Raw genomic sequence first — 17,118 nt, forward strand, 5'->3', positions numbered from 1 at the left:
CCACTTGCTCTCTCTCACTCAAATAAATCTTTTTAAAAAAACAAAAACAAAAAACCACAAGGAAACAAATCCAAATAATTATTTAATTTAAAATTAAAATATCCCTGTTTACTTTGGGGGTAGATGTTGTTGACTCTGAATTACAAATTGATTTTTTAGCTCCATGAGACTTAAAAAAAGTTTCCAGTTTCGTATGAATCCAAGAATGAGAAAAGTCAGTTGTGTTAGATCTTAAAAATGTTTTTGGTAGTACTTTGGTATTCAGAAGTACTGGAGAAACTTTGGCAGAAAACCAGAGCTATAGAGTAAGCCCAAACTAGGACAGCAAAGTCATTATTCTGGTTTTTAGTGAAGAAAGTTGGTTTTTTTTTTTTTTTATAAATAGTGTGACCCTTGGTGCTTTACCAAAAGTACTTTACTGGGACTTCATTTGGATGCAAGGCTGTGTCAAAGTAATTAGAAAAACAAGGATTGAATATAAAATAGTGACTTCTGAAAAAAATTACATTTTGTGATACATAAAATACTTATTTTTAAATTGCATTAAAGATATAATTTTATAGATAAAAGTAAGGTGACTGAGTAAATTTAGTATTTATTATCACACATCACTATACAGTAGAACCAGTAGAACCTTGGAGCAACATGTAATTCATTTGATTTATGCTGAATAGTGTGGACATTTAGTTGGTGTTGATGCCAACTTTAATTTAGAATGTTTTCCTTGTGTTCCCAAATGAAAAGGTAAAATAACTTTAAACATTTTACAGAATTAAAAAACAATACCTGAAGGAAACAGAAAGTAATAGCTTTCTTGAATTTAAATATAAGATAACATTTAATTAGGGCATACCACTGAGGGGAGAGAGCACATTTCACAGAAGCTGTGTAAGAACGAATGTGTTGGAAAAGGAAGTGAGGGGTTAATGAAGGCAAGGAAATGGAAGAAGTTGGACTCTGCTAGTAATCTAGAGTAAATCCATAGAAATAAGAGCAATGCTAGAGGTAGGAAGAATGGGGGAGTAAAGATAAATTGCCTGTTTTGATAACTGAATATTATTTATTTGTAATCCATAGGTGGTTTCAGAATACTGCTTAATTTCACTTCTTTGGCTTGTTTTGAGCATTTCCTGACATTTTCCACTATATAGTCCAAGGTATTTGCTGGCATGGACTGGGGAAAAATGTGATCTCGGGCTTTGAAACTAAAGGGATTGGAGGGTTTTACCTATGAATACATAAGGCTTTATGATTGATTCTTATTTTTTGACTTAAGAGTTTTCTGCTTTATTTTGTGTTAATAAAAAATTAGCATTCCTCGATGTCCAGCCATGTTCTCTCATGCTTTTGGAGTTGTTCTGACCACTAATGATATGACTGCTCAAAAAGGCTGAACAACTTACCAGGGATCTTGTAAAGAGGGTTTAAATAGTCAATGTGTGTTTGTGTTAGGCAGTTTCTAACTTTGAGATTTTTTAATTTGTTCCTTTCATGGTGCTCAAAGCTCCCCAGTGACCCAGAAATTTTTTTCAAACCATCTATTTCTTTCCTGGTGAAAGAAATGCATCATTTTTAGTAATAATATTCATAACAGTTACTCATTTGGTTATTAAGAATGTAAAACTGGCAGTGATTTTAGAAGATAATCTTTCTAGCCCCATCCCATTTTGATTGCTAGCCAGCTGTGGGCAAATCACTTAAGCATTCTGGGCACCAGTTTTTATATTTGTTTGGAGTCTACGATATTTATACTGTTTTTAAATGTATTGTAATTAATATATCTAGTTGAAAACCCAGATAGGTTATTCAATGGATTAAATAAAATTTATCTTTAAAATAAAGTGTTTCTTCTGCATTTTAAGTGTCATAACATTAAATCTATATTTGACATAAATTCTTATTTACAGTTTGTGGATTGACTGAGGCAAAAAATCATTCATAATGTGGGTATATATGTAAAAGTACTTAAAATTTTCTATTTTAAGACTTCTGTTTTTCAGAGGTACTTTTTTTCAATTCAGATTTTTTCCCCCAAAGTAGTTATTAAAACAGAGAACTTTGTTTCGCTTTCAAACATGTGTATCTTGCCTTATCCTGCCTTTTAATGCTGATTGGTATTTTTTTTAGCTGGCCTTTATTTGGGATCTGTTTACTTAATAGGTATATGAAAATCTTAGTTAAACATAATTAACTCAATTATTTGGCTGTCTAATTTTTTACTTGTACAGTTGTCCAGTGATATTTTTGAATATTTAAAAAATAAGAGATGAAAAATTTTATCAGAAGAGATTTTATAGGTTGTAACTTAACCTTCAGTAGCTGAAAAATAAAATTTTACCATACTTTCTTAATATTCTGATTGGGCTTTAATACTTTTGTTACGGCGACCAACTCTAAAAATACCTTTTGGTGAGTTAATGTATATAGTCCAAGATTCTGTTCAGTGGAATTATAACATAAATTATTTTGAGTATTGGGGCACCTGGGTGGCTCAGTCGTTAAGCGTCTGCCTTCAGCTCAGGTCATGATCCCGGGGTCCTGGGATCGAGCCCCACTCGGGCTCGCTGCTCGGCGGGAAGCCTGCTTCTCCCTCTCCCACTCCCCCTGCTTGTGTTCCCTCTCTCGCTGTGTCTCTCTCCGTCAAATAAATAGATAAAACCTTAAAAAAAAAAAATGAAAAAGAACTGTAACACTTTACTAGTATTTATTTTTATTTTTTTATTTTTAAAGATTTTATTTATTCATTTGACAGAGACACAGCGAGAGAGGGAACACAAGCAGGGGGAGTGGGAGAGGGAGAAGCAGGCTTCCCACAGAGCAGGGAGCCCGATGCGGGGCTCGATCCCAGGACCCTTTGACCAAGGCCCCCCTGAAGATTTAATCTTAATAGTAAATGATTTGAACAGTGTTTTATGAAGAAATCATATAACCAGTGATACAGCAGTGCACTGACTGGAATTTTAAAAAGGAAATGGGGATATGGTTGCAATTTATTCACTTCATCATTTATTGGTAAGCAAAAAAAGTGAAGCCAGAAGTTCACAGGATATTACAGCATATTTTTATTATGGTCATTTATAAAAATGGTCATTATTTATAAAAATAATTCCTTTATAATACAGTAGATAGACTTTTTACAGTATCTTCAAATGAAATGGGGAGGGACCACTGAAAATCTTTGTTTCACACAGGTTTGTTATTCATCTCCTGGGTGTTTCAAATTTGTTGACCATTTCTTTCTTTCTTTTTTTTTTTTAAGATTTTATTTATTTATTAGAAAGAGTGAGTGAGAGAAAGAGAGCACAAGCAGGGGGGAGGGGCAGAGGGGAGAGGGATAAACAGACTCATCCCTGAGCAGGGAGCCTGATGTGGGACTTGATCCCAGGGCCCTGGGATCATGGCCTGAGCCGAAGGCAGACGCTTAACCGACTGAGTCACCCAGGCACCCCCGACCATTTCTTTAATAAGTGGTGGTTAGTAATACGCTTTCTTAGCAAGTATTTTTGAGAAAATTTAATCTGTTCCTTCAAGATAAGGAACATTTTAATAATGAGTGAATAGCTACTTTTCCAAAGAAGTTTGAACTGTGGAGAAAGCATTTTGATGATGAATGTTTGGGAATGCTTCCATCATTATATAACTTTGTTGCTGAAAATGATGTGTGTACCTGCAAATATTCTATCTGTAGTACCAATAGGTGTGTGTGTGTGTGTGTGTGTGTGTGTGTGTAGAGAAAATAAGAGAGATTGGTTTATAAGAATTCAGTCACATGATTTTAAAGGTTTGGCAAGTCCAAACTCTGCAAGGTAGGCCCAGGGAAGAGTTCCAGTTGCAGTTCTAGCCCAAAGGCAGTGTGCTGGCAGTATCCCTTCTTGCAGGATAAAGGTCAGTCTTTGTTCTGTTAAGGCCTTCAACTGATTGGACGAGACCCACCCACATTACAGAGGGTAATCTGTTGTATTATAAATTCACCAATTTAAATATTAATCTCATCTAAAAAATGCCTTCACAGAAACATCCAGGATAATATTTGACCAAATATATGGGCAACGTGGCCTAGCCAAATTGACACACAAAATTACATCACAGTTTCAGTGGAGCTTGAACTTACATGTTAAAAATACAAAGATGCAGTGCTCTCTGATTAGTTTGTAAAAATAACAGACTAACATCAAGAACGTTTATTAGCCAAATTTTAACAGAAACCGTTGCGTATTAGTGAATGAGATTGAAAAAGGATTTGGAAAGTATTGTCAGTAGTGAATTTTTTTCCACTTAGATCTTTAGATCTTTGTGAGGTGTCTTTTGTTTCTACAGCTATGACAGCCACTAAAAACTAAATGTCGCAGTTTGGAACCAAGGGTTTAGATTTCTTTGCCATTAAATTTTTTTTTTTTAAGATTTATTTTAGAGAGAGAGTGCGTGTGAGTGCATGTGTGGGCAAGTGGGGTGAGGGCAAAGGGGGAGGGAGAGGGACAAGCAGACTCTTCACTGAGCTTGGAGCCTCACTCAGGGCTTGATCTCACAACCTGAGATACTGACCTGAGCTGAAATCAAGAATCCAGTTGAGCCACCCAGGTGCCCTGCCACTAAGTATTATACCAAGATTTTAGAAATAATGAAGCATATTTAATTCATTGATCTCACTAAAATTGTTAATATTTTAAAAAGTCATGGCCCAATGACTTTTGTTTGTTAAATAAGTTTAAAAAACTATTTAAAACTAATATTTACCTCTTTCATTTTTTAAGATTTCTATTTTTATGGGTTTCACAATTACATAATTTAATAGTATAGTCTATATAATTTATAAATAAACACATAATGGGGATATTTGTTTAGATTTTTTACTCATAAGGGTCTATAATTTTAAAAAATTGAAGATTTTATCTAGAAGATAAAGAGCTATTAATGTAAAATTTGATGAAGAAGCTGGTGGGAAGAAGCCTTTAAAGCATTTTGGGAAAATGAAGGGTGATTGCTTTAGCTTCAGACTTGTCCTTTTTGGGGGGACGTATTTTGTTGAGAGGTTTACAGTTTGAAAGGGAATTTAATTTATACTAGGAAATATTAATAATATGCCAGTTAAGTTCACTGGGCAGTGCATTCTCTTGCTGTTTTCAAGTCTACTTTAGAAGCCAAATGATAATGAAAAAGTTGCGTGAAAGAATAGAATTACAGTAGTAATACCAAACTGTGATAACCAGATGAATTCTATTTCTGCTGTTTAGGTAGAATTTACCTTTATGAGTAGAATTTTAAAATGATTTAAGGTAGGGAAAGGGATAAAAGGCAAAGACTTGGAGATGATTTATTTGTAAATAACGAATCCTGTTAAACTATGGGTGATTTAGAAAAAGAACAATTAGGTAATAGAAAGGGATGATTTTTGAACATTTTATCAACATTATAGACTTTTGTTATGGGAGAGGGAGAAAGCACCAAGTTATTCATCAATCTGGAGATTATTCTTGAAGGATAGGAAATGATGGTTTCTTAGGCAACAGGTAGAAAGGAGTATCATTTGAGGATTGAAAGAGTTCTTCAGGACAATGATACTTTGTGATGTATTAGTATCATGTTTACTGCATTGTAGAACACGTAGTAACATCATCATAACCCTATTGAGGTATGTGTCGGGACTCCCATTTTAAGATGGACAAAGTTTAGAGAACTTTGGTAACTTACCCACATCTGGGCAGAATTTGAACCCAGGTGTATTTGATTTTATTTAGCTTCATTGGGTGCCTGCTACGGTGCCAGGCATGGTATTTACGCCTTCGGAGTTCAGAGTTGAATAATACGTGGTTTCTGCCCTTAATAGAGTATGGCAAGTAAATAAGATAGTAATTTTTTAACTTCTGCACAGCAAAGGAAACAGTCAACAAAACTAAAATGCAACCTACGGAATGGGAGCAGATACTTGTAAATGACATATCCCATAAATGGTTAGTATCCAAAATAGATGAAGAACTTAGAAATCTCAACACCCCAAAAATGAATAATCCAATGAAAAAAATGGGCAAAAGACGTGAATAGATATTTTTCCAAAGAAGAACTACAGATGGCTAACAGACACATGAAAAGTTGCTTAAAATCACTGATTATCAGGGAAATGCAAATCAAAACTATGGTTATCACCTCATACCGTCAGAATGGCTAAAATCAACAACACAAGAAACAACAGGTGTTGGCGAGGATGTGGAGAAAAGGGAACCTGGAACCCTCTTGCAGTGTTGGTGGGAATGCAAACTGGTGCAGACACTGTGGAAAACAGTATGGAGGTTCCTCAAAAAGTTAAAAATAGAACTATTCTATGATCCAGCCATCACACTACTAGGTATTTACCCAAAGAATACAAAAATACTAATTCAGAAGGATACATGCAACCTGATGTTTATAGCAGCATTATCTACAATAGCCAAATTATGGAAACAGCCCAAGTGTCCATTGATTGATAAATGGGTAAAGAAGATGTGTGTGTATACACACACACACACACACACACACAAAGCCATAAAAAAGAATGAAATCTTGTCATTTGCAACAACCAGAGAGTATTCTAAGTGAAATAAGTCAGAGAAAGACAGATATCATATGATTTCATTCATATGTGGAATTTAAGAAACAAAACAAGCAAAGGGGGAAAAGGAGGGAGAGAGAGGCAAACCTAGAAACAGACTCTTAACCAGAGAGAACAAACTGATGTGTTCCAGAAGGGAGGTGAGTGGGGGATGGGTGAAACAGATGATGAGGATTAAGGAGTGCACTTGTTGTGAAGAGGCACTGTGTGATGTATGGAAGTGTTGAATCACTGTACTGTAGAACTGAAACTAATAATTACATTGTGTGTTAACTAATTGGAATTTAAATAAAAACTTAAAAGATAGTAACTTTTGGGAGCCTTGGAGACCCAGACAGTCTGAGAATTTAGGGCCATTTTCTGGAAGCCATAGTGCCTGAACTAAATCTCAAAGGAGGAGTAAGAGAAAATTGTAAAAAGGTGACCAGGGGAGGGTGTTGCATCCAGGGGAAACCACATATGTAAGGCATTTAGACATAAAGTAGTGTGAATTATGCTAACAAGATTAGCATTCTAAGAAATTTAGCATTTATAACGTATTTCTCTGTAGATCTTAAAGGATGAGGTGGGTAGAGACCAGAAGAGCCTAGATTTTTTTCCTTTTTTACCTCATTGCCTGTCTGAATAAATATCAGAAGCTGATTAAAATATTTGTGGATAAAATTTTAGACTTTTCATTGTGTTTTTACCTTCTTTTTCTAGGATCAGTTCGACAGCTTAGACAAGCATACACAATGGGGAATTGACTTCTTGGAAAGATACGCCAAATTTGTTAAGGAGAGGATAGAAATTGAACAGAACTATGCGAAACAATTGAGGTAAGTTTAAGTTTTTTCAGTTTTCAGAAATGAAATTACATTTTTAAGTAGTTGAGTATTAGATAAATGTAAATTCTGTGGGGTTTTTTGGGTCAGAATTAGATTGAATTAGGTAACTGATTCTTTAAGTGATCAATTTAATTATTAAATCATTGCTAGTACCACAGGGAATATTGGCTAGCTAGATCATGAACAGACATCATTCCAGAAACATCTTAAAATCCTAAAATCAGGAAGCAAAATGCTAGGAAAAAGAAATACCTGAGTAATACAGTTTTTCCCTGTAACTTTTTTGCTTTAGTAATCTTTCGAAAGCATTGACGATTTCTTCATTTTCTCAGATCTTCAGCGTTTCTATAACTTGGAAATCCAAGTGTGTTGAGCTGCATTTCTGTCAAAAATCAGATATATTTCACTGATGAAAGTGATGTTGGAGTAGGTGTTAGAAGATAATAGTTTTAAAGGGAAAATTTTAGCCTTAAAACAAATGGAATTTATCTTAAGATTTTGTTCAAGTGGAAAATCATTGTTAGACTACAATTTGACAGTTTTTGCTAGAACTTAATAAAAATGGTGCTTGAGGGGCAGAGAGAGAGAGAATCTCAAGCCAGCTCCGCACTGAGTGTGGAGCCTGACACATCTCGATCTCACAACCCTGAGGTCAGGGCCTGAGCTGAAACTAAGGGTCATCGCTTAACCAGCTGTGCCACCCAGGTGCCCCAAGTTTCCAAGTTTTTCAGTGGAAGTGAGGAGAAGAAATAGAGACAATGCAGTGATGGCAGTATGAAGTGACAATAAAGAAAAAGTTTAACATATTATAAAAAATGGATGAAAACAATGTTTCCAACCTAAAAGTACTTTGTCAGTAAAGGTGTGATGAAAAATACTATGGAATATGCAGTTTAAACAAATCAGGTGTAGCAGGATAAACTTAAAAGGCTATTCAGTCCCTCAGTGTAAAAAAAGCAAGTTATAGAACTGAATGTACAGCAAGATCTCCTTCTTGTTCACTCAAGTTTGTGTATACAGTTATATATATAAAAATTGTATGTATTCTGAAGAGATCTAGAATACACCCCAAATTATTTTACAGTGGTTATCCCTGGGGGATGGGAGTGAGGGGTTGGTAAGGGAGGAAACTTAAAACACTTTTTACTTAGACTTTTGAATTACTGAAGGTTTTTCAATGATTGTATATTATTTTTATAGTTTAAAACACTTGTTCTTTTTTTTTTTTTTTTTAAGATTTTATTTATTTATTTGAGACAGAGAGAATGAGAGACAGAGAGCATGAGAGGGAGGAGGGTCAGAGGGAGAAGCAGACTCCCCGCTGAGCAGGGAGCCCGATGCGGGACTCGATCCCGAGACTCCAGGATCATGACCTGAGCCGAAGGCAGTCGCTTAACCAACTGAGCCACCGAGGCGCCCCTAAAACACTTGTTCTTAAGCAAAGAAGATGATATGCTTCAAAAGAAAATTCTGTCACAAATTATAAAATAAAAATTGGTAATTTATAAGGTGAACTTCAGCAATCTGAAGTTTTTTTTTTTTTTAAGATTTCATTTATTAATTTTTTGACAGAGAGAGACACAGTGAGAGAGGGAACACAAGCAGGGGAAGTGGGAGAGGGAGAAGCAGGCCTCCTGCTGAGCAGGGAGCCCGATGCGGGGCTCGATCCCAGGACTGTGGGACCATGACCTGAGCCAAAGGCCACGCTTAACAACTGAGCCACCCAGGTGCCCCAGTCTGAAGTATTTTAACTATCTAGAATGTCTCTGGACTCAAAGGTTTCAGGAAGGCCAAGATTGAACTAGAGTAACAGAACTAATCAAATCGCAGATTTCTTTGCCTTTCTGTTTTGTGACTGATAATAACCATTATAATTTTCACTTACTTGTCAAAATTGATTTGAATACCACTTCATTGAAGCAAGGATGACTAGAACACACAATTACATGATATAGAAAATATAATTTTGTAGTGAGAAAGTAGGCTTTTTTTAATGTATAGATGCTCTTGATCAGTGATTTGCATCTTTCTTCTGTCCCAGCACACTAAATAAATTTGGCACATTTCCATTTTAACAGTGGCTCTCCAATGTAGTGATTTTCAACAAAGGCAGGATTATTGGAAGGTGTTGAGAAATTCCAGTAAGGAAGAATTGGGAGGAGGCACGTATAGCATGAAACCACTACTCCCTTCCCTCCCTCTACATTGAGATTTGTTCCTTTGGCTGAATACTTAGTAAATGATTGAATTATCAACTGCTCTTTATAGTATCTGTTTATCCAAAGGGAAGAAGTTTGCCTTGTTTATTTCCTTTTCTTTAATGGGAAAAATTCTTTTGGTTAACTCCCTCCTGTTTTTGCTACTACAGAAGACAGTATCTTTCCTAGTGAGGCAGCCTTTTTTTTCCCTCCTAAATAACTATATTCAGAATGTTACACATTTACATTTTAGATATGTTGTAAGATTAAAATTTGTCAGTCTTTAGTACCTTCAGTTTATTCTTTTTTTCCCCTTCTTTTGTCTGTTTTGATGGTTCTGGTTTAACTTTATTTTGATTTTTGGTATTGATTGATTTTGGTAGTGGCTTGAGGATGGGAATAAATAGACAATAAAGCATCTATTCAGTCATGTTTGGAGACAGATAATTGAAATCATGTCCATTTTAATTGATGGTATATAATGACTTCAGGTTACTTGGTAAAATGCTTTTTGGTTTGCAGGCATAAAAAACTGAAATTGGTCATTCTTTTAATAAACTTACACTATATGAATGGCAGAGATTAAAATTAGTAAAAGAAGCTGAAGTGATAGGTATGCATCATTTTATATTATTTATTTATTTTGTAAGATTTATTTATTTGAGAGAGAGAGGGCGCAGGGAGCAGGGGCAGAGAGAGACAGTTCCAAACAGACTCCACATTGAGTGTGGAGCCTGATGCAGAGATTGATCCCAGGACCCTGAGATCACAACCTGAGCTGAAACCAAGAGTTGGATGCTTAACCGATTGTGCCACCCAGGTGCCCCATTTTATTTTTTCCTAGTAAAGATAATCACAGTATTAAGTTCCATCATAGAGATTGCTCTGTGAAATTATATTCCCCTACTTCCACCCCAGACCATTCCCTTTTGGTTCAAATGTGGCAGTGTGGTATACCGGAAGAGAAATAGACTGGACGACAGAAGCCTAATAGCTACTTTTATTTTAACCAGAACAGAAATCTCCAAATTCCTTTTGATCTTATGTTCTGTACCAATGCCAAGCCTGGCTCTAGAAGGATAGCTGGTCCTTCTAGAGCTGAGTGACTATAACTTGAACGAATAAATAATTGAATGATCTGTATTTCAGTTTAGTTTAGAAATTAGGATCTCTGGGAGCTCCTGGGTGGCTCAGTCGGTTAAGTGGCTGCCTTCAGCTCAGGTTGTAATCCCAGGGTTCTGAGAATGAGCCCCACTTCGGGCTCCTTGCTCAGCAAGAAATCTGCTTCACCCTCACCCTCTACTGCTCCCCCTGCTTGTGCGCTCTCTGTCTCTCTGTCAAATAAATAAATCTTAAAAAAAAAAAAATAGAAATTAGGATCTCTGGACATATGCTGAACCTTTGACAAAGTACTGCTTTTTATCCATACTAGAGTTTTTGTCATGTACATCATTGTGATGAGGTTGTTCTACTGAGAGCTGTCCCAAATATTTAGGGTAGGTTTATATACCAAATAATCCATATAAAACCAGTTTTTATTTTCTAATTAGTCTTTACTTTCTCATGCCTCTTTATCAGAATTTTCTGTTTCTTTGTCACTTTGTTTAGTTTCACAAGAATCCAGGGAGCTCTTCTTAGTACTGATTTTTCTTTTTTTAAGATTTTATTTATTTATTTGACAGAGAGAGACACAGTGAGAGAGGGAACACAAGCAGGGGGAGTGGGAGAGGGAGAAGCAGGCTTCCCACCAAGCAGGGAGCCCGATGTAGGGCTCCATCCCAGGACCCTAGGATCATGACCTGAGCTGAAGGCAGACGCTTAATGACTGAGTCACTCAGGCGCCCCTTCTTAGTACTGATTTGATGAAAGTGGAGGTTACTTTAATTTTTATTATTTTTCTGGATTTATTTATTTATTTTAGAGAGAATGTGTGCAGCGGGGGGGTGGCGGGGCAGATGGAGAGAGACTCTCAAGCAGACTCCCCGCTGAGCACCGAGCCCTAGCGGGGCTTAGTCTCATGACCCTGGGATCATGACCTGAGTCGAACCAAGAGTCCACACTTAACTGACTGAGCCACCCAGGTGCCCCTAAAGTAGAGATTACTTTTATTCTTTGGTTAGCCGTTGTTTAACTCTCTACTGCTTTGGTCTCTTCTGAGTTTTTGATCAGCTGCTTAATGTAGTAAACCCTAATAGTGCCATCTGGATAGAGGCAGGAAGAACTATTCCCCATATTTTGGGGTTTAGATGAACTTTCTTCATAGAATTAGATCCTGTGGAAATTCTTTCATTCCTGTCAATCCCCAGTAGTCACTGAGCTTGCCTGAATACATATATCTATGTGTCATGTATTGGATGATTTATTGGCTAAATAATTGTCTTCTTAATTCTAGAATATCATCATCTACTTACTAAAATGTAAACTTCATGGGGCGCCTGGGTGGCTCAGTTGGTGAAGTGTCTGTCTTTGACTCAGGTCATGATCCCGGGGTCCTGGGATTGAGCCCAGCCTCAGGCTCCCTACTCAGTGGGGACCCTGCTTCTCCCTCTCCCTCTGCTGTTCCGTCCTGCCTTTGCTCTCTCTCTCTCTCTCTCTCTCTCAAATAAATAAATACAATCTTAAAAAATAAATAAATAAAATGTAAACTTCACAAAGGAAAGAGATTTTTGTTTGTTATGTGTGTTGCTTATTCCTAGCTTCTAGAACAGTGCATGGCACATAGCAAGCACTTTTTTGTATTTATTGAACACTTACATAGCATTTAATGTCTCGGTACTGTTCTAGTGCTTTTACACATACTAATATGTTTTGTTTTCATAAAAACCCAGTGAGATGTCAGTATTATTTTAAAGATTAGGAAACTGAGTTACAGAGAGGTGAAGAAAGTTAGCTGGATTCAGACTAGCTGCAGAGTCTGGACTCTTGCTAGTACATCATGCTGCTTCAGTATAGGGAGAATGAATAATTCTCTATTGAGGATTTTTTTTTCCCTATCACCAGTGCCTAGTACCACTGAGACATCTTTGGGTCTTGAGTATTTTACTAGAGACAATAATAAATTGTTTAAAAACTATATAACATAGTATTTACAACTAACATATCTGTTTATAATGTTACAGTTAACAGAAATTTGATTAAAATGTAAATTAAATTATTATGTACTTCATAAATTTAGGTCTAGTTGTATGTTTTCCATAAAGATAAGAATAGGTTGGGGAAAAGAAGGTTAACACCTTAGAAGTCGTTCTTCCTTTTAAGAAAATTTTTTTCATTAAGGAGAAAAACCTTTCAAGAAGCCCTATTTATTTTCATTTCCTTCTTGAGAAATTAAGAATACTTTTGGGGGTGCCTGGGTGGCTCAGTCAGTTAAGGGTCCTGGGATTGAGCCCCTCGTCCGCTGGGCTCCCTGCTCCCCAGGGAGTCTGCTTCTCCCTCTCCCTCTGCCCCTCTACCCTACTCTGCTTTCTCTCTTGCTCTCTCGCTCTCTCTCTTTAAAATAAATAAAAATCTTTAAAGAAAAGAATACTTTTGGGTATTTTTTCAACTTCATGTAGAAAGTGTTTCTTTATGAGAATTTAAGATAAATTCTTTTTACTTTTATTGTTCTCATAACCTATTGTAAATTGGTGTGAGGGATAGTATAATGTTACTTTAGTTCTCTCTGATTCTTGCCTTTAATATTTTCCTTAACTCTGTTAGCTCTTTTCTCCTGATGACTTAGAGAGCAAACACCATGACAGCAGGAGAACCTTTTCTTTAATGTCATGTAACTATGTTTTCTTGATATGTTTGGATTGGACTTCATGTAGTTATCATTAGCATATTTTAGCTTTTTGATGTTTTGTTTTTTGATTATTGGCATTTTTCTCCTATCCTTCTTTGTACTTTTTGTGAGCCATAGAGCTCTATTTTTTTTTTTTTTAAAGATTTTATTTATTTATTTGACAGAGAGAGACACCGTGAGAGAGGGAACACAAGCAGGGCGAGTAGGAGAGGGAGAAGCAGGCTTCCCGCTGAGCTGGGAGCCCGATGCGGGGCTCGATCCCAGGACCCTGGGATCATGACCTGAGCCGAAGGCAGACACTTAACGACTGAGCCACCCAGGCGCCCCCATAGAGCTCTATTTTTTATCTCATTTCATGCTGTTATACCTAAAATGCTGCTGCCTGCCCCCAGCCCTCCTAACTTAATTATCATAACACCAAACTACTAACCTCCATTTTTAACAACTGGATTGAGTGTCCATTTCAGTATATATATGCTGCTGTCTTATTTAATCTTCACAAGAGTTTGATGATATTTGTTACCATTGTATTTTTAAGACCTGTAAAGTATTTTCCCTATAGTAAACATCCAACAGTAAACTGTTGAGGAAGAATTCAGTCAATGTGGAATGATTCATTTAACTAGTAAAGAAACTCAGGCTCATCACCTTAATGAGAATCACAAACCCTGATCCTGATTTTTCTATTAAAATGTTTTAGATTTTTTTTTTTTTTTTGGATTAAATGATGAAGCAGAACCTAACAAGTAAAACACAAAGCTCTTAGGAAAGAAAACTCAAATCAGTATTAAATATTTGATAGTAAACTTGCCAATGAAAAGGATTTAAAGACCTCATTATTGTTTAAACAACTACAAAAATAACTTGATAATGGTGTTGGCTGTGTAGATCACTTCATTAATCTCTTGGCTCTTTCATAATGCCTTGAGTAGTTTCATTTCCGAATTATTTTTTTACCATTTGAATTGTGTAGCAGTGATTAAAATGAGGTAAAATGTTTATTTCATTATCCCGTATGTATAAAATATAGGTAAATCAGACCGATTTAGCTGCTTATTTGAATCTGGACTTTGAAGATGGTATATAGTTGTTTTTTAAGAATCTAATATTTAGAAGGGTCATTTTAAGTGTACATTTGAAGTGCCTGAAGTATATTCATACCATTATGCAACCAATCTCCAGAACTTACTCATCTTGAAAAACTAAAATGCTATACCTAATTAACAGCAACTCCCCATTTTCTCCTTCTCCCAGCCCCTGCAATTCTACTTAATGTTTCTGTGAATTTGACTACTCTAGGTACCTCGTAATTAAATAGAGTATTTCTTTTTTTGTGACTGGCTTGTTTCACTTAGCATAATATAAGGGTAATACATGTTGGAACATATTCAGAACTTCCTTTTTTAAGGCTAAATATTATTCTGTTGTATGTGTATACCACATTTTGTGTATCTATCTGTTAATGGACATTTGGGTCTACCTTTTGGCTGTTATGAATAATGATGCTATGAACATGTGTGTACAGATATTTGTTTGAGTTCCTGCTTTGAATTCTTTTGAGTGTATTCCTAGAATAGGAATTGCTGGGTCATATGGTAAATCTGTGTTTAATTTTTTGAAGAACCATCATACTGTTTTCCTCAGTGGCTGTGAACTGTTTTACATTCCCACCAGCAGTGCCCAAGGGTCCAATTTCTTCACCTTCTTGCCAACACTTGTTATTTTTGTTTTTTTGTTTTTTAAGTGGTCTCCTCGCACAGCATCAAAACCAATGCGGGGCTTGAACTCACGACTCCTGAGATCAAGACCTGAGCTGCTGAAATCAAGAGTCAGGTGCTTAACCAACTGAGCCACCCCTTTGTTTTTGTTTTTGGTAACAGCCCTCTTAATGGGTGTAAGAGATCTTGCTGTGGTTCTGATTTGCATTTCTCTAATGATTAGTGATATTGAGTATTTTTTCATATGCTTGAGGGCCATTTTTGTATCTTTGAGGAAATGCTGTTCAAGTTCTTTGTCCAATTTTTAAATCAGATTATTTGCTCTTTTTGTTACCGAATTTTAGGTGTTTGAATATATTTTCTGGATTTTAACCCCTTATCAGATACATGAGTTGTAAATTCTTTCCATTCCATTCATTGGTTGTCTTTTCATTCTGTTGATTGTGACCTTGGATGCACAAGTTTTACATTTTGATGTCCACTTTTCTTTTTTTTCATTGCTTGTGCTTTTGGTGTCATATCTAAGAAATCATTGCCAAATCCAGTGTCATGAAGCTTTCCCCCTATCTTTTTAAGAGTTTTGTAGTGTTAGCTCTTATGTTTAGGTCTTTGATCCATTTTGAGTTAGTCTTTGTGGTGGAAGGTAAGGGTATACAGCTTTACTCTTCCGTACATGGATATCTTTTCTGTTTAATTTTACACTATATGAGAAAAGATTCGTGGCTGTAAGTGGTGGAAAACCCAGTTTGAATTATAAGTATAATGGCAATAATAACATTTATAGGTTGGAGACTGTAGTTATAATCAAGGTGCTCATAAGTTAGTTACCTTGTAATTGCTAAATTCCATGGATATTTTTAGTACCAGTGTTTTTACATCTCTGTGATGAATTGACTATTTCTTCTTAGAACTTAAAAAAAATCATCTTCAGTGATACGCTTTTTTGGGTTGTCCGAGTTATCTCTCTTAGGGGTTGGAAAACTTTTCTTTATAAAGTGCCAGATAATAATTTTGGCTTTCGGCACCATATGTCACAACTATTCAGCTTTGCTGCTGTTGTTCATCTCTGCTGTTGTCGTGCAAAAGCAGCCTTAAACAATACATAGATGAATGAGTGTGGTGTGTTCCAGTAAAACTTTATGAAAACAGGCAGCTGGGTGGGCCATAATTTGTTTACCTCTGATCTCCCTGATTGTTCATCCTTATTGCTCTTCTCACGCAGTTTGTCTTTCCCTCTTAAATGTGTATTTCTAGATTATTTTTAGCTACCTTCTCGTTTCGTACTTTTTGGGTAGCCTCATTCTCATTCATTATTGTTTTAACTGTCTTAGGTGTTGGAACAGATTTGAGGTGGGGTTTGGTGTTGTCCTCCCCCCTCCCTTTTTTTAAAGGGGGTGCAGGGCAGAGGGAGAGGGAGAGAATCCTAATCAGGCTCCGCGCCCAGCACGGAGCTGACCCAGGGCTGATCTCACAACTGAGATCATGATCTGAGCCGAATCAGGAGTCAGATGCTGTACTGACTGAGCCACCCACGCACTTCTGGCGTTGTCCTTTATTAGCTATTTGACCATGTCTTAGTCCTGTAGAATAGGGCTAATAATACCTGCTTGTAAGTTTGCTGTAAGTATAAGATTATAGAGTGCTTAGCATAGAGATTGGTAAATAGTATTGTGGGTGACAAATGGTAGCTCTTGTTTTTGTTATTGTCCTGTTACGTGTTAACTGTCACATCTGTATCTAGATCCCAGAAGTTTCTTTAGTGTTCCAGTTTTTCCTACATTTCTCTGTTGGACATTTTTATTCAGCTCTTCTGTAGTGTCAGTTAAGAAGCATTCCTCTTCAAGTAAGAGTCTTAACCACATAACAAGAAGTTTGGAAATGGGATTCTAGAGCTTAGTGATGTCAGTGGCATTGTGAATTTCTTGATCTTGGTTGCAAGATGTGGTAGTAGTTTCAGTCATCCTATCCTCACACATCTGTATCCAGAGCAGTAGCAAAGTGTGAAGAA

At 36.3% G+C, this 17,118-nt stretch overlaps 1 protein-coding gene across 3 annotated transcripts in view; it reads left to right on the forward strand.

Annotated features, from left to right (window-relative positions):
* FNBP1L (formin binding protein 1 like) overlaps positions 1-17,118 on the forward strand; it is a 96,124-nt gene that overhangs the window by 37,308 nt on the left and 41,698 nt on the right. For all 3 annotated transcript variants that reach the window (XM_031021433.2, XM_081818821.1, XM_006728860.3), the window contains exon 2: positions 7,286-7,401. In XM_031021433.2, the coding sequence (XP_030877293.1) occupies positions 7,286-7,401 (116 nt within the window). The remainder of the gene's footprint in view (positions 1-7,285; positions 7,402-17,118) is intronic.

The sequence above is a fragment of the Leptonychotes weddellii genome, chromosome 4 (genome assembly GCF_054177405.1).
Source record: "Leptonychotes weddellii isolate Sample4059 chromosome 4, ASM5417740v2, whole genome shotgun sequence".
Lineage (NCBI taxonomy): Eukaryota > Metazoa > Chordata > Mammalia > Carnivora > Phocidae > Leptonychotes > Leptonychotes weddellii.